Genomic DNA, 27782 nt, shown 5'->3' with positions numbered 1-27782 from the left:
GCCTGCGAGGTCGTCCTTTATAAAAGTCAGGACAAGTAGCAGTAGTAGCTCTTCTGGAGACTTGTTTTTTAACCACACAATTTTTTTTCAGCATGGATATGGCACCCACATATGGTTTCTGAAGAGAATGCCTGCATCTCAGTACCCTTTAAGAAATAAATACATAGGGAATTTTGTAAATGGGGAACGACATGGACGTGGGAGGTTCATCTATGCCAGTGGAGCAGTGTACGATGGCGAATGGGTTTGTAATAAGAAGCATGGCAAGGTGTGTATTGACAAGTAGTGAGACAAAGCAAGAGAAAACACCAGATGAGTCCATGCTGATCTTGTATAGTGTATCTTGAGATTTCTGTACCAAAAACTACATTCAATTTGCATTGTAGATGGAATCCTAACATCAAGGACAGAGTCCACTGAGAACAGTAGGAGCCTTTTCAGGGACTTTGCTGGGTCACTGGTCTGACTCTATAGTTAAGAGTGTGTTATGTGTATAATGAAATACATGTCACTGTGGAGATTTTAAGTTCAATTGGTGCATCTCGACTTTTGCAGCAGTTGGTCAGTGCTTTTATCCTATGAGCTAATGGATTTCAAGCTATCCTTGCACAGAGATGTTCTCACATTAGCAGATTGTTTAAACAAACAAACAAAAAACCACTCAACCATGGGCACATTGTTTAAGTACTAAAAAAGACTGCGGTCCTTCTATACGGGTGTGTGTGTGGGGGAATGTTTTTCTTTCAAAATATGTTACAAAATAAAAGGGATTTGTTGGCAATTCTTCATTCCATCAGTGTACTGTAATTAACAGATGACAAAATACTTTATAAAAGAGGGTATGAAAAAATTTTTGCTTTATTTTATCTCGTGTAACGCTTTATGACCAAGATTGTTTAATTGAGAGCATTAGGGTTATTTTTTCCTGGTCTTTGATTACATAAGAAAATTAATCAATTGCATCTGTCTGTAGGGCAAGTTTGTTTTCAAGAATGGGAATGTTTATGAAGGAGAGTTTATAGATGATAATATGGTAGGATATCCTGCTTTTCAAGTGGGTGCAATGAATGCACAAGAGTTGAATGCCATTTGCACAAGAAGTTGTTTTGGCAGTGGTAAGTAGCTTAAGAACACAAATTCTAGCCAATTCAGTTTTTGTTGCTCATTCTTCTGTAATGTGAAGCTGTTCATACTAATTTGAGAGCCAGACCTATGTCTTCAAAGAACTGTGATGAAGACAGAAGTTATTTTAATACTTCTTCCTTTAATTTAAAAGTTATTTTAATATTCTTGCTCCTATTCTTTTTTTCCAGTGATACATTCACACTGATAGATATCACACTGAGTGATACATTCATACTGCATCTTCTTACAGTTTTGAAATACTGTTTAGAAGTTTCATAGCAGATATAAGATCTGCATTTTTTTTGTTAGTGGTTGCTTTTGAAAAAGCTACACTTTAATAGTTATGCCGTTGATTATGAAATACGTACTATTCACTGTAAAGGAGTCTGTTTTTCTCTGAAGTCAGTAAAACAAGAAGGAATAATATATGGTTTCTTTTACTTGTGTGTATTTAATTTCATTTTGATTCTAATTTATTTACTTGTATGTTAGAAACCATTGGAATCATTAACAACTCAGAAAATCTTTCTACTCTGGGATCAGATATTGAATTAGATATATCTTCACTGCTTGACTTGTTGCCAGGGGAAGAGAGACAGGAAGAAACGAAACAAGTAAGAGCCTACTGTCTAGGATTTTCATTTTTTTTCTACAGTGAGATTCATGTTATTTCTAGTTTACGTATATTAGTGTAAGTCTTTTCGTTCAAGCATTTTTCAAAAGTCTGAAGGCTGTGAAAAAAAGAAAAGCACAAATAATGAACACACTATTGATTCTTACTCAGCAGCTACTAGAAAACAATAGAAAATATGTTAACGTTCATAAGGGCACTCAGCAACTACTTGCAGTTACTGAGAGGACTGTCTACTAGCAGACAGAGACATTTATTTTTATCAGTCACCAAAAACTATGTATTGTAACTTCATCTGAGTAATGCTCTGCTGAGTCCTTAGCCAGGAATTTAGATCAGAAGCACTACAAACTCCATATGAGCTGCTTCCTACTTTCTGTGAGACTATACTGAAAACATGTCCTGTTTTATTTAGGTAGAATTTGCTGTGCTGAGACATATTACAAAACTGAGAAGAGTTTACAGTTTCTACAGCAGCTTAGGCTGTGACGATTCTCATGACAACTCCTTCCTTATGACTAGGCTCCAATTTTGGAGATTTCTGAAGGACTGCCAGCTTCATCACTCCAACATAACTCTCGCTGAAATGGATCGAATATTGAGTGGTTTGTATTTCTGTTGATTAGGATGTAGAATCTAGGTATTTCAATAGTAAGCTATGGAGAGTGGGAGTGGCAGGCTCTACTCATAGTTAAGCGGCACACAGCAAGTTCCTCTGTGCTTGTGAATTTTCAGTGGATGTGTTAAGCACTTCAGGTGCTTAGCTGAGAGAAATACAAAATTAAAATACCACTTAAAAATTGTTCTATGGAGACAGACATCTGTATAAAACCTTTTTCACCCTTGATCTTGTTGCTACAGTTACACATAGTTTTAAGAGGTCTAAGAAGAACCAGTAGAAGACAAAAATCTTTCATATTTTTGTTGTGCTCTTATCTCAGGTTTGCATGTAGTATTTTTTTTTTTTTTTCTTCCATAGAGCCAGTTTATGAGTCAGCTCCATTTGGAACCAAACTGTGCCGTTGTTATAAAGACACACTGCAGTGTCCCCAGTGTGTGAAGGGATTAACTCCAATTTCACTTCCCCTTCTATTTGTATATGCTGAGGGGATGAATTTTTAGAAAGAGAAATGATAAGGTATAGATGTAGGTGGACTGTGCTCCCTTGCCCTGCTTATTTGGAAGTGATGCTGTGTCTCGTCTGATTCTTCCTGGAGTGTTGTTTCACTGTGATAGGCAGAGATGGAGGGGATAAGAAAGCTATAAGCTCAATACGGTTATAAAGCATTTTAATGTACATGATAGCAATAGAGGTTATTTTTTCAAATTTTTTTAGGTGATAAAACACCACTTGAGGAGATACATTCTCCATATGAGACTTTACTCTTCAGAACGTTTTTATCTCGCCTTATTCATCTAGCATTTCATATCTATCATAAGGAGCACAAGTAAGTTTCACCTTTCAGTGAAATTTATTTCAGTGCAATGTTTGAATCTTCCCAGACAAGGACTTCTTCCTCTCCTTTCATCCTGCTTCTCCCAGGACGTTGGCTTGCCTTTGCACTCTTGATAATTCATTCTCGTTCTGTTGCCTGTTCTGATAGTGGGCAAAATATCCCAGTAACTGATACTGGCACTATTAACAAAGGAGTACCAGCTGTGGTATTGCAGAAACCATGTATTAGTGCTTTTGGAGGTGGATGTATGGGTGAAATACATAGTGTTTTTTTTTAAAACAAAACAAAACAAAAACAAACAAAAAAAACTAGTCTATATAAATTGTAGCAAGTATTTCTGAAGTGCAAGGTAGACTGGAATTTCAGTGGGCTTTTGATCCTACAACATGAGGGTGTTTTTAAAATTTCTACTTAATGTTTTTGCATTAATTAAATGACATTTTCATACTGAACAGAAATAAATGTGAATCTTCTCTCCTTGGTTCTATATGAGGGATTCATAATTCAAGATGGTTTTGGGAGGGACTTTTACCAAGAGCCCTGAAATTCACTGAAGAGTGTCCAAGAAAAATCTGTTGTAAAACTTTTACAGGATAAACATACTTTTTTAAAAACATCACAATAAAAAAATAATTAAAAAAACATTTTACATTTTGTGCCAATTAAAAAATGTAATTTTTGTTTTGCCTGTAGGGACAGAGGTCCTTATCTCAGTAAGTGTTTTGTAGAAATGGTGTCCAGGAATGTTATTCCCACTGCATGTCATATCCAGGGTAAGTAATATTCTGGATATTCTTCTGTACTGTGTGAAATTCATTTAGTACTACATACATCACAATTTTCTGGTAACTGTTGTTTTTTCCCAATTAATTTTTACAGGTATATTGTTTTCTGAACAACGTCGTACTCTTTTTGCCCTGAGCTACATTGACAAATGCTGGGAAATATACAGAGCTTTTTGTAGACCAAATACCAGACCTCCATTCGAACCCACAATGAAAATGAGGCAGTTCCTTTGGATGTTGAATGTAATCTATTTTTGTTATTTTGTGTGATTAGGCGCACTTTTTCAGTTTTTATAGGCATTTAAATATTCTCCCTGTGACTTTTGCACAGTTGAAAAAATATGAGTATTGCCATTTGTACAAACTGTTCAAAAGATGTTACAGTTGTTACATAGAAATTTATGTGTTCTTCGCAGGATTGCCTTCTTATTTCTTACTTGATTATTTCAAATCATCAAATCTTAGACACATGTTTTAAGGGAATATAAATATTTTTGCTGTGTTTTATTTTTATTTTTCCTCCCATAAAATATATATGCTGAAATGTCATACTGGTAGAACTCAAAGATTGGAAACTTTTGAAATAACAAAATAAGGAATTTGAATAAGGTATTAATTTAATTTACTGCATCATGGTCATGAGATTCTTTATTAAAATTCAGCAATCCAGGGACAGACATAGATTACACTGAAGCTAGGGAACAATTTCCACTGATATAACTGTGTTGCGAGTCCCTTTCACTGTTTAAATCCAGCCTTTTTTCTTTTCCTTGAAATTTTCTAATTAAAACTATCAGATGGCAAAATTGTACTATTTAATATTCTTATTTACGAGCTTTCTCAAGTTCTTTCTTAACACTGTTTTTTTGAATTCCCAGAAAAATTACTGTTGACTTCTGTCAACTTGATCCAGAATTTCAGTCTATAATTTCTCGTGTAGTGGAAGTATAATTTGAAACCAATAGAAATTTTGACACAGGGTTTAAGGGGAATTGGATTAGATTCATATGGGAATGCCTTGAGTGCTGTTAACTTGTAATATTTAATCTTACACAGGATTTTAAACTTCTCAGCAAACAATTAACTGCTTCAAGACTTGTGGAAATACTTGTCAAAGATGCGCCATCTCTACATGACAGCAGTAGTACCAACCTGGAGCAGGAGGTGTGTATGGAAAAAATACACTACGTAGTAGTTCATTGCTACAGGAAAATTAAAATTAATTTTAGAAAATGTTGCAAACGGTTTCACTTCTGCTAAAATAGGAAGAAAATGTAATTTATTATTTAAGAAATGAGCACAAAATGTGTAATATTTTTATTTTCTGTTGTTCTGTGCCTGTATCTTCTAGTACAGCTCGTGTAATTCCATATTTTGCTTATTATATTGCCTTCGGTATAGTCTCAGCATACCTGGGCACTGATCATAGAGATAACACCTTAAAAGTATTGTAACATAGAGGACGAAATACTTGGTTAGTGATACGTGAGGTGCCACCAACAGTCACTATCCATTGAGGAATGGTACAAGACTCTTGAGCTATGAGGTGGCATGCCATAGAGGGTCTTCACCCTTAAAGAATTAGCTCTTGTCCAGTGACAATCTAAAGTAAATGACATAATTGAATAAGATTGAATATGATTTTAAACAGTATCTGATAAACTGAGAGTACAGTGTATAAGCATTAATAAAGGATTCATTATACACCCATTCTTGGGGTCTCTGGAAGCATCATGTACAATTAAATATTTTAAGTAATGCCAATAATTTTCTGTTATTGCTCAGGGGAAAAATTCTTGTAGCTCCAGATATAGGAAAAATCTATTCAATATTTTATTTTAATAAGATTTGTGTAAGGCATAAGACAGTATATCACTGACTGAACTGTTCAATTCAGTTTTCATTTTTTCTTCAAAAGAAGGAATGTTTGAGTGAAGCAGGTGAGGCTTTGTGAACAATCAGTTTTTGAGTTCTTTGTTTGCTCATTTGCCTGTGATGAAAGGATTTGTGAAAATTAATGAATTAATCACTGTGTTTTGTTTGACTCTAGTTGGTTTTTCTTGAATTTATTGAAGCTCTTCTCGACTGTGCGTTGGTGTATGTTACCAATGATATGATTAAAGAGCAGGTAGATCATGATAATCAGAAGAGAAGAAACTTCAGAGCTGAGGATTTCTCTGAGAAAACCACAAATGTGTCTCTGTGTCCAGAATACTCTCTCTCCCAGGTAAAGTTAATACAGTACAGACCTGATAAATGTATGTCTACTTAGAGGGCAAAGTCAGGCCCTGCAAAGCCTGAACATAGAAACCAAATTCCTCTTTTTGCATAAATGCACATTTTGTTGGATCCTTTTGCTTTTTCTGTTTGTTGGTACCTTAGATTGCATTATCAGGATAGACAGTATAAACAGGCTTGCACATTTTCATAGATAATTATAAATACACATGAAAGTACTTTGTTTTCCAGTGTTCAAAGGAGAATTGATAAGTGGGTTGACTGGTGGAGGAGAGGACATGTTTCTCCTGCTTTAAGTGGGATGTCTAAAATTGCCATGTAAGAATGGCCTTGAAGCTATTGGACGTGATAGGACATGCGCATTCCCAGAGGTTATGCTGCACTCCTCTTTTTGCTAATCTTTTGAGTAAGGATTCTATAGGTTGTAAGATGCTGCCTATGACACTCGTATAATTTAGGGACACGGGATAGTTGAAGGCATGACTTACTATGAGTTATGCACAAGATGAAAATATTTTTTATTAAATTGCAGAGAATTCAGAAACTAATTTCAGTCTGTAAGTAGTGCTGCTGAACACCACCTTTTCCCATTCTATGTCCGTTTTTTGCTCTCCTGTATAACCTTATTACTTTGCATCACTGCAAGTAGTCATGCAGTTGCACAGTGAAACAGGCCAGTTAAACTAGTTAATTTTCAAAGACTAATAGAAAAAATCTTCATTTAAAATGTATTGAATATCTTGTATACTTTTTCTAGTACACTTACAGCAGAAGTATAATTGGTACAGACATAAATGATGACATTTCTGAGGCAGTTGAGTTCAGCAGTTGCTCATGGTTGTCTTCAAGCAAAAGTGTCATATCACAAGATGAAATAAAGAAGCATGAGGTACATAAAAAGCCTATACTGAAAGTCGAGGGTTTGCCCTTCGTGGGTGACAAAGAAGCCAAGGTAGTTTCAAGTCTTGAAAGGGGCTAGGATTTCACCTAATACTAAAATGTGTTCCTTGACCTGAATGCATGTATGAGCCTACAAGTGGGATATTTCTATTGCTAACAAAGCATTTGCTCCTACATATACTCTTAGCTTTTTCCCTTACTCTAAAATAGGATAATCTGATTCTCTGGACATTGTCAAAGGCAAAGTGTTGTGACTGTTTTGCTAATATTTGAATGTGTGAAGCACTGCTGTAAGTTAAATGTTTTGAAATGGGCATAATTGAAGAATGTATTTGATTAGGAGAGTGCTTTGGGGGTAGGTATTTGCATGATCCAAATGGACAATGTAATTGCCTTTTTTTTTTTTTTTTTTTTTTTAATACAAGACCAAGCATTTAGTAACTGAATTTAAAACTTCTTGCCAGACACCAAGACCCTGTGAAGACAGAGGGCAGTCTCTGCAAGAATTTTTAATGGGTGAGTACTGTAGTTAACCACAAGCATCTATAGGCAGCTACAACTTTAAAGCTGATTAAAACAGTAGTTAATTGTTGGAACACTTGGATGTATTGTAATTATGGAGGGTAGCGGCATTCATTTCTGTGCTTATGACAAGGTTGACCTCTCCATGTTTAGCTTCCAAAGCATGTTATGCTTAGTTAGCTGGGCAAGTTTGAATCTGTTTTGTGCTTTTAAATTGTAAACAATCACAGTTTTTCATTACCACCCCCCCCAAACAGCAAGAACAACAACAAACAAACAAACAAAAACCCTCAAAGCCTTTTTTAAACTTAAATTCTTACTGGTCTGTCCCACTCCTGGGCATGGAAGCAGGCGATTGAACTCTGCACTGTGTATTCATTATAAACAATCTTTTCATTGGTACAGAAGTGTCTCAACCACTAAACAAGCTGGAAGGTTGATGATAATCTGTATTTGTTTTTGCTGAAGATCAAAACAAATACTTAATGCACAGAATTACAGATTGAGTCATTTTATTTTTTCTGTGTTTGCAATACCAGATCCTGTCCTCTCAATCCACACAAGTCATGGAGAAGTCAAAGGTGTTTGGTCATTGTCCAGCTGGGATACAGACAAAGGGCAAGATCTCTGTCCAGCAATGGAACTGACAGGTAAAGCAATCCGAATGTCTTAAGATGAACATGCGCACATGCACACACCCCTCATAGCTCTTCAGTTGTGAAATATTATTTGTATATGCAGATTTCAGCTTGACACAAGAGGGCAGTAAATGAACATTAATTCTGAAGGAAATTTTTTGAAGAAAAATTTTAAGAGAGTTATTTTAAAGTGTAATTTAAAAGAGAATTTAAAGTAAAAACTTAAATAATTTCCACAATTTTAAAATGCCACATCTTATTTGTAGAGCATCTATACATTGTAGTTTTTATTTACTCTATGGGAAGCTCAATCTTGGATAAATAAAACATATGGCTATTTTTTGCATCTTTTACTTATTAAAAGAATTATTATTGTATATTCAACAATGGCGTGCCAACATTATCTATCTTGGTTAAAATGTTTTGTGTTATAACAGGCCAGCATTCATGCCAAAGAAAAACTGCTAAGAGCATTTTCATATATAGAGCCTACCAACTTTCTTGTTACTCACCTTTTTATAACATCGCCCTTCTGGCTGCTTAGCCGGTCTCAATGGGGCTGTTCTTTGTCTTTGTTAACTTGTTACATGGGTAAAGAACCCAAATGCAAGAGCATAGGAGGCGAGTTTTTTTTTTTAATTTTTATTTTTATTTTTATTTTTTTTTTTTAAGCAATCATATATTTCACTGAAATCTGACTGAAAAGTTAGATCTGAAAAAACTGTTTCTTAAAGAACAAGCAGATACAACCTAGCCTATTTTTTGACAGTCACAGCAATGAGTTGCAGTTCTGTTCTTTCAGAGAGGCATGCTAATCTCTCCATTCCGCCATGTACGGGAGACACAGGTACTGAACTGTTGTCAGATTACTGCATAATTAAGACAGCTGTCATGGGATTAAAGGGAATGGTTATATTCTTGTGATTCCATTCACAGAGATGAGTCACTCTGAAGACCTGCAAAAAGGCTATCCCCTTTCACATGTATCAGTTCTAAGTTTCTGAGTCATCACCTTTTATACTATGCAGAAACAAGGGTGTATTGCTCAGATATGAAGAGGTGAGGAGCATAATGATCAGTGCAGCTAGGCTTTTCTGTTGCAGGGTATCAGATCTGAAATACTGTAGTCCAACAAGCATTTGAAATATTTATATTCTGTTAAACAAACGTGTTTAATTTGTATGTTGCAGATAAACTAGAAGCCAAAACTGGAAAAGATGAGGAATTTGGTCAGTGGATGTATCAAGTGCAAATCTTTTTTATAAACAACTTATTTCCTGCCTATCGTCATGAAAAAGCACTGAGGGAAAAAATAAAAGAAAATCGAATACAGGATGCTGAGTTAGCTGAGCTGAGAAAGATGAAGGATGAGGAGCTGGCAAAGTACGTATGGTATCTTATCTCAAAATATTTTATCTTCTATTAGCAAAATTATTGAAAACAGGAAATCCACTGTAATAAAGTAGTATAGCATACTGTAACTGGGGAAAAACCCATCTAAATATAGTAAGCAACAGATAGAATGTAACTTGCGTAACTGTCAGGAACATTACTTATTACTTTCAGGAATAATGAATGCAGGCTCTCCAGGTTACAGAACAATCTTTCCTAGTTCTGCTCTGTATAAAGGCAGTCAAGTTAAATGTAGTTTTGAATACTGTAAATTGGACTTGAAGGATTAACTAGCTGGACTTTCTGCTTTTCTACAGTATGACAGCTTATAATGTGAATATAGGTGTAGTTGCTTGGCCAGTATAAATCTACAGTACATAAATCTAAACTTTGTTCACTCAGGCTTATTGCTGAAAGAGAAGCAGAAGAGGCAAAAAGGGAGGAAGAGGCCACAGTTGAAAAAGGATCTTTTGAGTCCAAGAACACAGCTATTAAGGAGTTAGAGGAGCCTGTTGCACAGTTAGTACCTCCTCCAAAGGAAGAGGCATCCGTTGTACCACCCCCTGTTGTTACCAAGGTGCCTGCAGGCGCAAAGAGAAAGAAGAAGTAAATCTTCTGATGAAGCCTGAAGCTTCAAGTATGTAAGTATTCTTTGAAGAAAAAACAAATGCACCAAAAAACAGCTGCAGTAGCATTTAAAACACAAGTGAGATAAAAGTGCATACAGTGTTTTCACAGGGAAATTAAACTTCATGGCCAGCTGCCTTAAATGAAGGGCTTTGGGAAAAAGAAAATGTAGGTAAATGAGGGTAACCCTTTGCATAAAGAAAACTATTCCAAAAGTCAGTATTTGATGATTAACTAAAAATTCTATCATGGTTGAGCTGGTATAGAATTGATATCCCGTATCATGAGTGTATGCCCCAAATAAATGGTTTCTCCTTAAATCATTGTCTATTTGATTGAAATGTTTCATATAAGCAAGTACTTTTGTGGTCCTGTCTGGAGTAGACCTACGTTTAAGTAAGAATTTGACAACGAAAACGGTCAGGATGAAGGAGGGGCTTTAAAAACAGGTCAACGTTGAACAAATAATTTTGTAGCACCTTTTCTGAGGTCTTGTGTAACCAGTCTAGTTCCACATCACAGCATGACTTTCTGATAATTTTGTACAAATCAACACAGGGAAACCAAAAGATGCCCTTAAAAGTGTAACAATTATTAATTTTATTATCCAGTAAAATATTCACATAACATCAGAATGGAATGGTACAGATGAATTCAGACTGGTTTTTAATTAGTTTGCACATAAACATTTTTAAAATCTAAAAATTTTATGATCAGTTTACAGATTTTAGTAGAAATTTTGATTCTTACAAAGCAAGTATTGCTTTACTATTGTCATTATTCCAGTCAATAATATGACTAATAACTTCTCATGTTGAACAAGTGTCTGACATTGACATCTTCAATAAATCAGCCCTTTGCAGATCAATCCAAGAAGAAAATATTATTAAATTGTGTTGCACAAAGTTTCTTCACTTCTTCTGTTAAAAAAAAAAGTACAAGTTTTAGAAATCAGTATATTTTACAGGAAGCTGTGCAAGAAAAGCCATGGCAAGCATCAAGTAGAGTATAATTTAATTCAAGCAGAAAAAAGTAGGAGTTTCCTTGTAGAAATAAGGAATTTTGTCTTCAGTAAGAGAAGGTTGACTTAAATCTGAAGTTCCAGACTGTGTGAAAGATAAGTTGTATTGTTTAGTGGCTGAAGTCTAAGTGATGATTTAAGCTTGCCAATGGACCACATCTTAAACTTCTACGCTACAACAGCAGACCTAGCTTCCACACAAGGAAGTGTAAGAACACCTTTTCAGAGGAAGGAAGGATTACTGTAGTCTGTTACAATAGATCAAGTCAACAAAACTTCTGCTTTGTGCCACGTGGCAGACAATGCTTCACAGGTAGCAGGACCTTCTGAGTTTATAAGGTGCACTGTTTCTGTATGGCAAGTTTGATGCTAAAGGACAATTAGTGGTCACTGTGTAAGTCATGCAACCAGGTCCTCTTTCTAAAATTTAAGTTAATTAATATTTTTTCTATGGCTTAAACCTATTATTTCCTATCATCCAAACAAGAGCATTGCCTCTTTATAAAAACCTTGAAGCCCCAAATTGCTGCAAGTAATAACTCAAACTGCCATTTCTCTTTAAAATCAATCTGTTTAAAAGCTTAATGCATCTTAATGTTCATTTGCTCTCTCAGAGCAAATCAGTCTTCAAACAGTCTTAGAAACAACAATATTCAGAAGGATCACTGACAGGAGAGACGTGATGTATAAGTTTTATGTCTGTGATCCACGGGTAAGTTATGTCAGATGTAAATATTTTCATCTCTTGCCTGTAATACACTTCATTAATTACTCCTAAACATCACAAAGTACTCCTCTATTATTTCAAAGAAGAATGACTCATTAATAATTTAAGAACGTCTGATGAATATTTATGTTGTTCTTTTTTCATAGCTGATAGAGAAAGCAGACTAAAACCTGACACAAACTTATCTGGTCTATCATCAATCACTCCCTCTCTGGATTTTGCATGAGATGGATTTTATTACTTTTCCATGGGCATACATTTCAGTAGTAACTTTATTTAAAAGTAATAAAAAGCCAATCCTTACCATTAACTTCAATCAGATTTGCATTTTTTTGATTCAAAATAACATACAGTTCTCTCTGGTCAGACTTTTTCCCAACTACCCAGTAATCACTCATTGCCTTCACGATAATTTCCTCATCTTCATCAACTCTGAAAGAAGTTTCAAGAAGTAAAGGATGTGGTGGCAAGTTGATAGTCAATTTTTCAGTTGTACTAATTTATTAATAATAACATCTTAAATTGTTGTGGTTGTGGAGTGTCAAGAGATACTAACAGAGTACTAACTTCAACATATTTCATCAGTCCAAGACTTCATAAATAAGCTGCACAGAATGACTTACTCATCTAGGAGCACAATTCTTTCTTTGTCTGTTGGCCAAACATTCCTGCACTTCGAAGAAAACACTGTCCATGAAGTTAAGGACATGTTTCATAGCATTATGTTTTGCTACGCTGTGACCAGATAACAGAAGGTGGAGATTGTAGACTCTCAGCACACATCAAGTTGTTAAACATAGAACTAAACCACGCTGAACAAGTAGGTCTATTATATAAGGCTGTCACTAACCCAGTACTTCCATAATATGATGAAACTCTGACTTAAAACTGAAAATGAAAAACTTGTCCTTATTACACAGAGTGGGACTATTGCTAGTCCATAGTTAGAGCTATAGACATCATAATCATTCAACACTTTCATATTTTTATGAGTTGTAGTTCTAGGAAGGTCTCTCCAACCTTGAATTAGGTAAGACGATACCCTTTACAAGAAGGCAGTTATCTTTCCTATGAGCAGTACTGTAGTAACTGCAAGGCTTGGGTTTTATCTATTGCCCACCCCAGCAGAGGGTTTAGTATGACAGGCAGAAGCAGGTTTCCCTGTCTTTTATGCTACTTATTGTGACATTAGATGGACTTAAGTGCAAAAGTACTTGGCTTCAGGCCCTTTCTAAGTTTATTATGGTTACTCTAAAGTTCCACATAGATTAGATATTTTCTTGGATAAAGAAAGGGCCAGGACCTCTAAATTATTTTTTAATAGGACAAAAAAAATTATATATGACATAATATTTTGTATTGGTTAGAAGTGGTAAATATGACCCACATTATATAGTTCTTTATAGAGCTATGAAAGCGATCCATGAACAAAAAGGCATGAAAGCTTCACACATCTGAAAAATGTATTTGACAGAAGGGGTTACAGGCTATTTAATAGTTAAGCATTACCTAGAGAAGTCACTGTTGATGTCACCAAGAATCTTCATGAGGTCAGGATGTACAGATGCAAGTGATACACTGGGTGTTTTCCTCATGTGAATAGTACTCTTCTCTGCAAGGTTCATGTGATTGAAATAGATAAACTTAAACTGTGGCTCCTTCTCAGCCCTAGGAAGATTAAAAAAAAAAAAAAAGCGACTTGGTGACTTGCAAGTACTAACATGTTCTATAAGTACAAGACTCACAGAAAATATTTATCAACTATACAGTGCAAAACTTACTGAGACATCCTGAGCTTATTTTCACATTGCAGAGACCAAGTACATTAAGACTTGCAGCAAGATCAAACTTAACTTCAATAAAAATTGAAAACCTCAAACAGTTTTTCCTCCTCTTAGGCTGCTAAGAAATAGAGGCAGTGGAATCTAAGGGCCTGGTCCCACATCCCATCAGTATTTAGTTCAGATCTTTCTAATAAACTATTTCTTCCTCCATCACCATTTTGTTTCCTGGCTGTGTCAGCTCAGCCTGCTTTGAATGGAGATGAGTCTTTAATTTGACTACTTAGGAATCTTCCGCTCACATCTTTATTTGTTAAGTCAAAAGGAAGGACTCTTCCTTGATCCAGGGAATTAGTTTTCGACCATCATTTTTGTGGCCCGGGCAAGACTGTTTTCAAACTCCTGCCTCAGTTATCCTCCTCCATTTCCTCTTTTATTAAGGTAATATAAAATCTGTCACTTAGAGCTGTAATTTTGGTTTAAGCCACAACAAAAACTTGCAATTGGTACTTCAGGCTATGTATTATTCAGAATCGAGATACTATGATGACACCAGTCACCTTAGCAAACAACTAGATACCCTTTGTCTCTGTCAACCCAGTGCATTAGTGTCAAGAAACTGTATCATGTTTTCAGGACACTGTGGCATTAAACTTTAAGAGGGTTAAAGCAGCCAAAACCAGTCCCAGATGACAAGAAAAAAAAAAAAAAAAAGTTTAATGATTCAGTAGATTGGCACAATTTCAAGTGCATCCTTCTCTGTACCCTGCAATTCTGCTGATTTGGCATGCTACCACTATAAAAATTAAGTCTCACACCTATCTTTAATTCATTTTTTGTTGTTTTATGTGACTGCAGCTCTTGGTTCAATTAACAGTTAACAAATTTACCTACAAATAAGTCATTTTATATGGAAAATCAGCTATAGTTTTAAGAGATTTTTTTCAGATTTTCTAAAGCATTAGCATGCTTTTTCATTTTTTTCCTTTGTTACCTTGGTTCTGCAAAATAGAAAAATAATAAATAATTTATTTTCCTCGCCTACCATACATGACCACACCAAGAAGCAATACTTCTGAATAAAAGTACTTAACTTTAAAGCTTGCATTATAACTAAAAAAAAATCCACTCCAAAATGAAAAACAAAAAAATGTTCAACATAAGTCATTCTAGTATCTAGAACTTCTTTTTCCGTGTAGCATAATTCCCATAAGATAAGAAGCATAGCTTCAGCATCCTAAATAAAACCTTTGATATCCATCAAATATGTTGCACAGACTTTTGGCTCCAAAGCAATAGCAAGGAAGTTGTCTTTCCTGTGCTCTCGCTACCTTTCTATTGGGTTAATGCAGCATGAAAGAAAATTCTTGAACTGGACAGTTGGAGGAGGAACCAGAAAATGGGATAAGAGTTGAACCTGCAGGAGTTAAATTAAAACAAAAACAAACAAACAAACAAAAAACCACCATACATCCTGCCCTACTGATGAGGCAGAAACCATGAGAAAACAAGTGTTTCCCTGCCAGGAATTGGTAATTAAAGAGAGCACAAGAACTTGGGACCAAGGGAGTTTCTCAACATAATGAAGGGAAGACTAGAACATCAGTCCCATGGCAAACAGTCTTCACTCAGTCAGGCTACCTTAAAGTAGACTACACTGGATGCTTCTAGGTCTTTCCCCAGGAAGAACTGGGTTATTCAAAGGCCACTCATCTGTTTATAGGCTACATCTTGCACTTGAAACAAGTGCCACAAAGAGCAGTCCATGATGCCCTGATGTGCAAGTAAAGTACTTCTACAAATGAAGAACACAAAAGAAAATAAAGCTGCTTGTGAAAGGTCAGGCTTGATTTCTATGTCCTTGTCTCAATAAACAACCTAAGCCCAGAGGTTTTACATCCATCCATGTACATAAAGTTCCAAACAGGAACTTTACAAATGCTTAAGATGCAGAAAGGAAGATAAATGTCCTAAGATATACAATTAACTCAATGCTTTCAATATTTGGGAATCATATTACCATTATATAAGCAGTTCATTAAAGCTAATTTTTAACCAAATAAAGCAGGACTGCAACAGAAACACGGTACAAACCCTGATATTCTCTTGTTGATGTTGTATTGTTCACATATGTCTGATGCTAACACAGTAAGTTGAGGCCCGACAATGCTGTCCAGTTTACGGCAAAACTCCAGTGTAGGCGGAATTGAAGCTACATGGCATGTAAAGAAAGGGGAGAGGTGAGATTCCCTTCCCACAGTAGAAGGTACAGTTTCTGTAGTTGCTTTCTTTAAACATCCTTTAGAGTCCTGGGACAAATTTCTCAGTTACACCTGTGCACTTCCCAAATCATCCATAAGGTTAACTTTAAGCAATATTTAGTCATTTTATTGTGTAAATTGAATGACCTACAGCAATGGAACAAAATCGAAAGACTGATAAAAAGCACTCATGAAGAAGTGTCTCAAGTAAGAAATTAACTTCAATATTTTCCAAAGTAAAACAAGTTGTATGCATTTTGTACTGTGTCTCACCGAAGAAGTGATACTAGTAGGTACTTACCATCAATCATAAAGCAGACAGCTGCACTCATGGCCTGGAACAAAAAAGTTAAAGCAAAAAAACATTTACAACAGGTTACCTCAACTACCTCGAATACCAATACTTCAGTGCAGTCACACATAGGTAAACCAGTTAAATAATAATAATAAAATAATCACCTAGTTTAAAGGTGATTATCCTTACCCTTTAATAGGATAATCTCTTTGCAGTCTACCATAACAAGGGATAGTTAGGATTTTAAAATTCAGCCCAGTTTAGAGTGTATAAGTTGTAGGGGAAATGTAAAATTTGCTACTAAGTGCATTTCATGCAAGGACATATGTCTGCAAGGAATTGCATTTCATTACAAAAAATATTATTTTTTTCTCCCCACTGATTAATGCAACATAAAACCAGGCATGAAATCATGTAAACTTACTAAGGCTGGCATTTTGTTTTGATAAAACTTTTTTTTTTTTTTTTTTTTTTTTTTGGAGGGTATACGAGAGGGGAAGAAGTAGATTCAGATTTTAAATCTTATTGCTAGAAATTCCACAGTTTTCTGTCTCTTCGTTCTAACCTGGTCCTATCAATGCATCTCATTATGCAGTTCACAAATATTTCACATCATTGGCTTCTCGTTGTATATAGATTCCTAATTCTGAGGAATAATTGCAGAGAAAAGTGTAATACCTTATAAACAATTAAATGAAGCTCTTCATAAGTGTCATCAGTGTTAACAAATATTTTGGGGAACCGGCATTTTGCTTCTGGATCATTAAGATTTAAGGGTCCAGTAAGAAACCTATAAAATAATTTAACAGGTCAGATGTGATGAATTATTGTATTTCAGTTTCTCCTATCTAACAGATGTTTTTGAAACTAGCAATTACTTGCATGCATGAATGGATTTGCATACAGTACGTTTTCAGCTATCCAGATAGGCACAGAACCCTTTCCTTTATATATTACCTCAGTGCTCTTATTTTCAAAGTATTATTTGCATGTATGCTCCAGCTGAAGAAACAGGATCAGAAAAGCAGAGTAAAAAATGATAAGGAAGTAAACTGCACAGATTGTCAGTTGAACAACAGCCAAATTCCTTCCACATCCAAGTTGTGACTTAAAAAAAAAAAAAAACAACTTTTTTTGTTGCTACCGGGGAGGCATTCATCCTCCACTTTCCAATAGTATATTCAGATTAGCTTTATGTAGAACAGTGATGTATTAGGAGCACTTAACTTTGAGGTGAAAAGCAGGAAAGCACGTGCCACTGCTTCTATCCCAACAGAATACTCTAAATCAGGCAAAGGGGATTATAGTGGTTAAAGATGTTTGAGCCCGTAATTATTCAAAATGTTGCCCAGCTGCTTAAGTGCAGAATTCCCCCTCTGACATACCGAGTACAGAGGAAAAATAAATCACTAGATACATGCACCTTTATCTGAAGTGCCTGACTGAAAAGAAGTGTCTGGAACACTGCCAAAACTTTTCATGCAGTGCATTAAGAACAGTAGGGAAGAAGAGGCTTAATTACTGTTTCTGCATATTTATTTTTCTCTTTTTTTCCCCTCAGAGGTCAAGTTTCACATTGTACTGACTACTGTATGACTCTGTGGAATGGACTACATGTGGAACATGTACCCAAAAATAAATTCACTCCTCTCAAACGTTTTGCCCTTGAGGGAAGAAGTAGAGAGTGACAGTTATTAAGAGCTACCTTCCATAATGTTGTAGATTTCCTGGCATTTCAGCACGTATTGGAGAATCTCTTCCTGCTAACTGAAGCAAAAAAGAACACAAGAAAAAAACAGCTTAGAGGTATTTTCTGTTACTCTTTTGTAGGCTGTCTTTATATCATATTATATATAAACTGTTGCAGAAAATAATGCTCATGAAGATATATACTCTGTGTAATGTGATGGATACAAAGCTAAAGAGATGCTGACAGAACAGAACATTCTGATTTTGCATTTATTACTTTGGAGCTTTGCTGGGGGTGGGGAAAAGGATAACTAACTCCATGTGGTCTCAAAGAACTCCATGTTCTGTTTAGCCATTAGGCTGAAGTGATTTGTTTGCGATACTGAGTATGGTCAGGACTATGAAGTAGGGAAGTATCTTCATTATGCAGGTATGAAACACATTTGAATGAATTCTTCAAAGTGACATACAGGGAAGGCAGGTCTGTTCACCCTGTCTGCTGCGGTCAGGTCCTACGTTAGCACCACACACATTAGCTGAGCCCTCACTTTTAATTTGTTGTGCCAAAGCACAGCCTGTACTTTAAATTATGAGGCTGTGCCACACACTATCTACTACCTGTAATTATTTACATCAGCTACTTAAGCTCACACACACAAAAAATCCTCACTGAAGTAAACAGTTCTGCGTTTACATGATTTTTCTTTTTAGAAGATGTTCTGCACTATTCTTCCTGTTTGGTTGTTACTTACAGAGAGAATGAACTCAAACTGTTAGCACCGCAAATGTTAACTGTGTTGCTACAGTCATCTCTGGGAATGAGATCCCTTGCTATTCTTAGCATCAAAAATTATATCCTAAGGTAGAAAAACTCAAATCAAACTTAGGGTTCCCCCTTTTGTTTGTGAACATCATGTAGCAGCTAATTAAACAGCTACAAATACATTTTTTTAAAAAAATTCAGGGAACAATAAACTTTCCCCTCTCCAGCTTCATATGCCAATCCATGGAAGACTGAAACAAACACCCTAAATCAAATGTTTTCTTTTTTTGTAAAGCTCACTAAAAGCTATAGAAGTTCGCTTGATTCAGTTACAGGAGAAGAAAAAGTCCTGTCAATAAGGCTCGATGACTTCTGAAATTCACCTCAAGCAGTGTGAAAGTTCTATTCATCAAGCGCTGAGCTGCTGGACAAAGACTCAGAGGCCAATTACTAGGTATTTGTGCAGCTTAGGGAGTTTCTAAGATGTTATATATCAAAATTGGTGTATTCGAGCAACACTTTATTAACTGGAAAACCACACACAATTTACTCAATTACTTTAAAAGCTTCCATGGCTTCGATCACTAACATTGCACATCTTTAATAGACCCAAATGCAATGTTTTTAAATAATTTTGTTTTAAAATAGTGCTTCCATTAAAATGCTCTTTTCCCATGATAACGGAAGTATATTGGCAGTAAGCTTATTTCGATCCCACCGTCCACTACTCATAAAAGACTCAGCTATACCCAGCTTTGCCTCAAACACTGTAGGCTTTTGCGAGGGTGACAGTCAAGAACATGTATAGCATTCACTTTTAAGCCTGAGCAGGTCTCCACTGGTGCTATAAGGAATCATTAGGTATCAACATTTAGGAAATTCCTATCAGCAACCCTTATTCAAATTATCAGTGGAATTCATACTGTAAATTATAGGTACAAACATTACTGATCTTAGTAGAATGCCCCCAAAACAATAAATCTCAGGCATTCCTAAACTGAATTTTAAGGTGGGTAGGGGAAAATAGATGCTGCTCTTTGGTATTTTAGGCTTTAGCATTACAAAATAGACAGAAGGAAAAAGAACAAACACTCCCACTATGATACCTCAGGCTCCATGTGTCTTGGAAACAGAGATGTTGTGAGATATTTGTACAAAATTCTCATGTCATCTTGTTCCAGTCCACTCCTAGAACATCAAGTAGAGATAAAAACGCAAGTGCTGTTTGTCCTGCATTGCTCAAATCACACATTTTCCCCCAACCGCAACCCAGGCAGCAAAGCACACATGAAACTAGGGTAGAAACATTTTAGAGTATCAGTAGATTCAGTCCCAGAATATTCATTTTTAATAAAATGTGGTTTGGATGTTAATTTGTTTCCTAAATAGAAGTTTGCCATGAAATAGAAGTCATATCTCCTGCTACTAACTCATATCTGATGTCATAATTATGTAGTGTAAGCACAAAGTAGTAAGCCTTTCCAAAAAAACAAGATTTCTCTTCAGAAACAGTGCAATTCTCTTATGATTTCCTCACAGCCTTTGAAAAATAAAATGTTTAGCTGCAAACGAAGCAGTATGCACTGAACAACTGTTTCATGTCAGTAAATACCCCCTAAATCAGCTGAAAAGTTAAGTTAGCATTGATTTTGCAAATTTAAACACTTGTTAAATACTTGTTAAAAAAAATGCTTCCCCACAGTATTTTTCACAATAAGAGCTGGAACATATTAAAGAATAATTAAGTATCAAACATGCTTTTTCAAGGCTTATTACTTTGAGTTTCCCCTGTAAAACTAAATAGAGATCTATAAATTGGGACTTTTGCTTGGTTTGTTCTGGAAACTAGGTTAATAAAAGGCTCACGTTCCTTCCCCAATAACTTTTGAATCTCCTTGCCATATTACTACCTAGTTTAAGAGCAGAGCTGATAGCTCAAAACTTCCAGAGACTTTACCTTAAGCAGTTCAGTAGGAACAAGACTCACATAGAAGTCCAATCAATATTTGGTAGAACTGGAAAGACCTAAAATTATTGCAGGCATGGAGAGATGCATTGATTTTAAGTCATAAAATAGAACTACAAGAACAGGCTTATAGCTGCTCCTTAGGCCTACTTGGAAATAATAATTTATTACAGCTTAAAGATTTTTAAAGCCAAAGACCAATGACGTTCTTCCACATCACTCTTCCTAGCATTCTGTTTTTGCATTTTCATGCACCTTGTTCACGGATTCAGCTTTGCTATTATGGCACTTATTTATAGGATGATAATTTAAAAACACAGAAAAGAAATTATCATAGTACCTACCAGATAAGCTGATCGTTGTAGAGAAATGCAGTATATTTGACTATGTTCAAGCTTTCTTCCATTCTATTAATAAATGACTGAATTTTCAAGTAAGTCATTTTATCCAGTGGAAAGAAGCTGATTCCACAAAATACGTCCAGCAGATCACAAGACTGTAAGTGCAGTGTCTGCAAGTACTAAGAGGATAATGACAGTTGTTTTTAGAATTCAGAAAATTTCCAATGTGTACATTTAAATGACAAATTTAAGTCTAATTCCCTGTAATCTAGACTAATGATCCAAAAAATCCCTTCTAGTTCTGTTTGCCTGAAGTACTCCTTAATGTATCAATGTGATCCAGATGTCAATTTACTACTATTTAATCAGGGACAACAGCTTTTAAGGCTAGCTCAAGATCCTTGGAGAGGACAAGAATGCACAGCCCATCATACTACTATTTAATTTCAGAACTAACTCTCTAGAAATATTAGATCATAGAATCACAGAATAATTCTATGAAATATTTTCACTGAAGTATTAAATAAATCCACTAACTTGCAATGTGCAAAAAAAAAATTTTATTCTCTTTCCTGATAGATCATAAGCTTTACCAAGACATTTTAAACACACTATCAGACACCCTGGTCTATGGAAGATGAGTTATCCAGTGGCTCCCTCTACAGTCATTTCACCTTACCAAAAACCAAGCAATAAAACAAGCCCCATTTCTGAACTTCACTGCACTGCATACATTACCACCGTACTAGACTAGTAGGAAATAGTCAACAAAAATTAGTTTCATACACAGAAGACAGCATAGCTAAAGCAAGTTGTTATCAAGTCATTACAAAAATCTTTGTCTACCTACTAAAAAAAAAAAAATCTGCATTCAACCAAGCACATACATACACGTTGAACTGCTCAGATCAATCTTCAGCTTTGCAAAATAATTTTATTAGCTTAAAAATTAGAGCTTGTTCTCATTCCTTTTAGAAACGCGTATTCATATTCCATGGTGCTTACAGACAGTATGACAGGTCTCTGTCACAGTTTATAATCTAAATCTCATTTCCTTTCACAGTTTCAATGCAGACCAAGCCTGCCATCAGCACGTAACCAATTTATTCAATAGGGTTACAACAGAGTAATTAGCATGACCAAACTTTCTAAGCATTTCTAATTCCCCAGCAAAAAAGAGAAGCTTTTCCTTGGATTTGTTTGTTATACTAATCTCAGTGACTACTGTTTTATCTTCACTAGGAGCTTGAAAGGGAAACTAATGTTTTAAAGATGATCTATTCCTTCCTTTTTTGCCATGCTGTATTTTTTGAATGCAGTCTAGACCAAAGTGTACACCAGCAAATCAAACAAGTACTCCTTGTGCCAACAGGGTTCATTCTAGGGTCTATGTCAGCCTTACAAGAAAGGAACATGCAAACAGAAAAATCCAAAACTAAGGAAAAAAAAAAAAAAAGAAGCCTATCCTAAAATCAGTTCAAAATGTACTTTTTTTACACTTATTTTTTTCTTAAAAGTTGCTAAGAGAACAATTTTAAACGTCAGTATGCAGTGTCTACACTCTATTATTATCAGAGATATCAATATTCAAATCTCTACAAGAGAACTAACTGCTGACAGCAACCCTCCATTTCCTTCCATGCAAATGAGAAGAATGGGGACAGACAGTTGGCTGCTATCTTCTGAAGTCAGCTCAATTAAACTTTTTATGTAGGAACTCAAACTCTTGACGAGATGTGACTACTTTACATGAAAGTTAAATGAAAATATTTGATTGACTTCCTGTTCAGAAATAGGTTTTACTTTCCATCCTTTTACTAAAGCATTTGCTGTTCAAAATTGAAGTTAAACACTGAAGACAAGTTATAAACAAGGTTTATTTCCTGAAACCTTGTCAGGCATGACTATCAATCCCACACAGGAAAAAAAAAAAAGTTAAAAATCACTACTGCCAATTACTTGACTGTGCTATGGAACTTCAATGTCTGTGCGTGGAGGTTGTGGAATCTCCATCCCCAGATGCTTTCAAGAGTCAACCAACCAAAGCCACATGCAATCTAACTTGAATTCAATGTTACCCTACTTGGAGCAGGTAGTTGAACTAGATAGCCTCTCCAGGTTCTTTCCAACTTGAAGCATTCTTTAACAGTTTCTCAAATAGGTCTGCACAAACGATTATCCCACTAACTAATTCAAACGTTAAAGCAGAATTTCCAAAGAATGAACATGATTCCATCAGAAAAAATATTCAATAGCTAAACTCTTTTATCAAGCTATAACCCTGTTTGTGGTTCAACTCCTTTAAAGGATCTACCATGTTAGTAGGAAGCAGGAAGTATTTGGAAAGAACAAGTAACTTGACTTTTTGTATTGTTGCTACATCTTTTCCACTCAGTTACACTGAAGCAACGTAGAGAAAATTTTTACTTCTTATTTCCCATGTATGTGCCTGAAAAATAAAGTCTTACCCGATGGAAGAACTTCTCTAATCTTTCCTTTAGAACTTTTACACCTCCATCTTCCATGGCTTTCACAAATGTGCCATTGAAAAGCTAGTGGTTAAAAGAAGTCAGTCAGATAATTGTGTAGTTACATTAATTTCATGTAACTCGACTATGAATATAGCTAGATTACAATACAGCTTCAGTTCCTCAGTACTACAGCTCTGCATAGATCCAAATTTACCCCCTCCCTTATTGAAAGATCCTCTCTCAGATTCGCAGACTCCAGGTATACATGGCAGCATGGTCAGAATTAGAGAAGGCAAATAAGTTCTCCATTAGTAGAGAAGTTATTTATCTGTGTTGCTTAGACATCTTAATTCCTTATTTTCTAAAAGCCGTTTTGTTGGCCTTTATTCAGCATTGTTTCTCCAACAGATACTATAAACACCAAAAGCAAGTGCTTAGTGTCATAACTGTCCACGAAAGAAGAAATCTGGACTTCATGGAAATTAGAAGGCTCTTATTTTCCTGTAAGCTAATGAACTAACACTGGCAACTGCAACAGCTTTATTTTTTCTCTTTCATCACCACTATTACAGCTTCAGGAATAGTTATTAAGAGTTACTACTGCAGCCAACAGCAATGAGACAAGCATCTCAAAGCAACGATGAGCTTGCACATCCAAATAGTACCATAAGGATCTCTTTCTCTGCCCAAAAGTAGAGCCTCTGTATTATTAACTCTACCTTGTACATGCTGTAGCACTGCTGCAGGACCGAACTATAGACCTTATCCTGCAGGAAAAAGAGCAAGGCATTAGAATAAGCAGAGGCAGTATTTCAAATATTCTGGTTGAGCTACACATAAAGAACACTCAAAGAGCAGGCACACGCACAAATTAGAGAAGTTGGTCTCTGAAAAGTTAAATAGCATTTTCAGTCAACATCTAGAGATTTCTTCATAAGTATAAGGTACTATTTCAAAGGGAGTCCTTCCCCCCTTAAATTTAAAATCAAATATGTTATTAACTCAAGCACAAGATATCAGTTACAAATAGTATATTTCCCTAGGGCCAGTGGTCAATTAAAAGGGGCTTATTTCTGACCACTGTTCTCTTCTTCACATTCAAAGGCTAAAGGAGGTGGGACATCATAGCAAGTTGTTACTGGACTACAGTCTTTAACCCAGATGAAATAAGACATATTGTTTAATGAAATAGATTGACAACACCAATCTTTTTTGACTAAATAAGGAACAGTACTAGTACACACACTGTAATGAACAGAGGCAGCATAAACAACCACCACTTTAAACTTTATTCCAGCTGACCAAATACCTTTCCTGCATACAATTAAACTGGTATAAAGATACTGCAGCCTGGACAAGAAATCCCATGATAGGTTTAAGCTGTTTGGCTTTCCAGCTTATTAGTAAAGATTACTGGTAGTCTTAAAGTTGTAAAACATGTACTTAACCCTAATAAAGCTACATTTAAGAATCTTACAGGAAACCTATTAAATAAACAGATCCTAAAAAATATTTGCCTATTCTAACCAAAAAAGTTTCACAGCTGTGTATTTCACTGATATTTATTAGGTGATCCTGAACTGCCATTTGGGTAACTCCCTATCTTGCTGTCTTCTCTAAATTGTATTGAAAAATACTTTGCCTTTTTTCCATTTATGGCTATATGCATATTTTAAGTCAATTTGGCAGCAGTCAAGAAGAATCAAACTCAGGTATTTCTGGTGTTACTCTTAAAATGCAATATAACTTATTTAAAAAGGGGGAGAAGGGAGAGTTCAGTATTACCAGTAATTCTTCTTCCTGATATTCATAGACTGGTTTTCCATCTTTGTGTTTTTCTATTATGGGGTTTCGTACAACCTAGAAGGTGGAACAGGCTGGCATTAGACAATGCAGAATGCATTGAGAACATTCTGATATGATGTGTTAGAAATATGCATATCATATGCATAAGTACCATGACCATCCAGAAATTCTCTTCAGGTTCATGGAAAAATTGTCTATTCTTCTGTGTATGTAGGGATTTTGCAGGTTTTGTTGGACTAAAGGTCCTAGAAAGAAAACATTTATGTAGATATAGATATTTGTATACACACACAAAAAGAAAACATATGATTGGGAAACTTTAAGCATTTTGTTTGTGCTAATACAATGAGTTACGCGGTCAGACTTTATACCTTGTGAACTGTACTATAGCTTCACACAGTCCCACATTTCTAATTTTTTCATTCTTTTCTACTTCATTTGGGTGATAGAAGAGAATCTTCTTTTCTTCCTAAAATTTAAAATAAGAATCAAAGCAAAATGCATTTTAACAGAATCAAAGTTAAAGAATACTCAGATCATGTTCTTATTGTTTTAAAATTTCAATCGCAGTCTTTTAGGCAGAATTTTATCTTGTACCTAAATAGGCTTCTGTAATAATGGCTAAAAGTCATATTTAAGCATACTTAAGCAGTCATCCCAAGACACTTCAAAATGATTTATAAATTCCAAGGCTATTGAAATAACAGGCCATAACCACTTCACAGCTAGTTCAAAGCAAGGCTAGCTTCAAAGCCAGATCAAAGCATGGGTAGCTTGAAAGCCAGCTTGGATTGCTCAGCGCCCTGTCCAGTCAAGTTCTGAGTATCTCGAAGGCTGAAGATTGCACAGACTTTCTGGGCCCTGTTCTGGTGTTTGACCACTTCAACACGAAGAAATTATTTTATCTCATCAGAATTCCCTTTGCTGCAATGTCTTCCATTGCTTCTTATCCTTTTACTGTGCATCTTCAAGAAGAACCTGGCTCCATTCTCTCTATAATGGCCCCTCAGGCAAGTGAAGACAGCCACAAGACCCCCTTCCAACATGTTCTGCTTTTCAGGCTGCACACACCCAGTTCTCTAAGGGTTTTCTGACACATCAGGTATTGCAGCCTCCCGACCAACAGGGGCTCTCTGCTAGACCTGCTTCAGTCTGTCAGTGTTTTTCCTACTCTGGGAAGCCCCAGAGGACCAGAGTGCCCACAAACAGAGGGGAAGCAACCACTTAACCTGCTAATACACTCTCACTCGCACAACCTGGGATGCTGTTGGTTTTCACTACCACAAGGGCACACTGCTGATTCATGTACAACCTGTTGTTCACTAGGACTCCCTGGTCCTGTTCTGCAAAGCTGCTTTCTAACCAGCCAGCCCATGCTGCGTGAGATTGTTTTGTCCCACATGCAGGACTTTGCATTTGCTTTTGTTGAACTTCGTGAGGTTTCTTCTAGCTGTTTCCCCAGCTTGCTGAGGGTCCCTCCAAGCAGCAGCCTGGCCCTCCAGCACACCAACAGCTGCCCCCCACCTTCAAGCCATCCATGGACTCATTGAGGGTGCAGTCAGCCTTGTCAGTCACTAATAAATAAAGTACAGCCCCAGCCCTGTGCAAAAGTACTGCTAAAACTACAGGCTATCGCACAAATCATACAATATGTTATTATCTAAAAATACAGATTCTGGCTTATTGAAATTAAAAATCACAGTGGCATGAGAATACTAGAAATAGCTTGGATTTAGCTGAATTAAAGACTGAAGTTTTTTTACCAGATTATAGCAATTGAAAACGGTATTTTAGAAGAAGATACCACATCATTAAAACACAGTACTTAACAGACCACCTGCAATATTTTACATGCTACCACTGACAACACCTTGGTTACTGCTTTGCCTGAAGCAGGACACGGCCAGAGAGGAAAGCGGCCGCAGGAGCCAGGGGGAGCGGTAACCCCGCGACCCCCAGGGCCTCGAAGAGGGGCAGCCGAGCCCCGACAGCCGCCCCAGGTCCGGGAAAGCACCAGAGGGCCCCCGAGCCCTTCTCGTCCCGCAGCCCCGAGCTGCGGCGTCCCTCCCTCCGGTACCTCTCCCTCTTTGGGCCCCAGCTTGGGATTGTAGATGAAGAAACTGAGCAGGGTCGGAGCGAGCTGCTTCTCCTGGGCGGCTCCCCCCGCCGCCGCCGTCGCCATACCGAGCTGGAAGCGAGCGCGCCTGGGGCCGGCCGCCGCCGCCACACACCATCAGGGAGCAGCCCAGGGCCCTCCGCCGGCACCGGCACCAGCCCTACACCGCTTCCGCCTTCTCCTCCGCCCCGGAACGGCACGGCACGGCCCGGGAAGTGCTCCCGTGCCCG

At 36.5% G+C, this 27782-nt stretch overlaps 2 protein-coding genes across 7 annotated transcripts in view; one reads left to right on the top strand and one right to left on the bottom strand.

Annotated features, from left to right (window-relative positions):
- The window catches only part of LOC118174377 (radial spoke head 10 homolog B2-like), a 23645-nt gene extending 5302 nt beyond the window's left edge, over positions 1 to 18343 (top strand). For 3 of the 6 annotated variants that reach the window (XM_035339685.1, XM_035339683.1, XM_035339680.1), the window contains 15 exons: positions 92 to 268; positions 974 to 1115; positions 1618 to 1739; positions 2172 to 2361; positions 3093 to 3204; positions 3907 to 3986; positions 4093 to 4241; positions 5055 to 5162; positions 6049 to 6225; positions 6994 to 7125; positions 7601 to 7652; positions 8192 to 8308; positions 9487 to 9679; positions 10091 to 10329; positions 17962 to 18343. In XM_035339685.1, the coding sequence (XP_035195576.1) occupies positions 92 to 268; positions 974 to 1115; positions 1618 to 1739; positions 2172 to 2361; positions 3093 to 3204; positions 3907 to 3986; positions 4093 to 4241; positions 5055 to 5162; positions 6049 to 6225; positions 6994 to 7125; positions 7601 to 7652; positions 8192 to 8308; positions 9487 to 9679; positions 10091 to 10298 (1959 nt within the window). In that variant the 3' untranslated portion in view covers positions 10299 to 10329; positions 17962 to 18343. Of the gene's footprint in view, positions 1 to 91; positions 269 to 973; positions 1116 to 1617; positions 1740 to 2171; positions 2362 to 3092; positions 3205 to 3906; positions 3987 to 4092; positions 4242 to 5054; positions 5163 to 6048; positions 6226 to 6993; positions 7126 to 7600; positions 7653 to 8191; positions 8309 to 9486; positions 9680 to 10090; positions 10330 to 12209; positions 12370 to 15567; positions 15942 to 17961 lie in introns of those variants that run through there. The other 3 variants (XM_035339682.1, XM_035339681.1, XM_035339684.1) reach the window with 3 other exon arrangements.
- Positions 10887 to 27758, bottom strand: CCZ1 (CCZ1 homolog, vacuolar protein trafficking and biogenesis associated). The gene is made up of 15 exons (XM_035339691.1): positions 27514 to 27758; positions 25808 to 25905; positions 25588 to 25681; positions 25416 to 25490; positions 24350 to 24397; positions 23628 to 23711; positions 21163 to 21338; positions 19959 to 20040; positions 18106 to 18167; positions 17079 to 17190; positions 16407 to 16440; positions 15939 to 16056; positions 13573 to 13731; positions 12368 to 12495; positions 10887 to 11235 (listed from the first exon to the last, which is right to left on the bottom strand). The coding sequence occupies exons 1-15, from the start codon at positions 27616 to 27618 to the stop codon at positions 11180 to 11182; spliced, it is 1431 nt and encodes a 476-aa protein (XP_035195582.1). The 5' UTR covers positions 27619 to 27758; the 3' UTR covers positions 10887 to 11179.
- Positions 27759 to 27782: the final 24 nt, after the last annotated feature.

The sequence above is a fragment of the Oxyura jamaicensis genome, chromosome 14, assembly GCF_011077185.1.
Source record: "Oxyura jamaicensis isolate SHBP4307 breed ruddy duck chromosome 14, BPBGC_Ojam_1.0, whole genome shotgun sequence".
In the NCBI taxonomy this organism is placed as follows: Eukaryota; Metazoa; Chordata; class Aves; order Anseriformes; family Anatidae; genus Oxyura; species Oxyura jamaicensis.
This window is presented reverse-complemented; position numbering and strand designations above follow the sequence as displayed.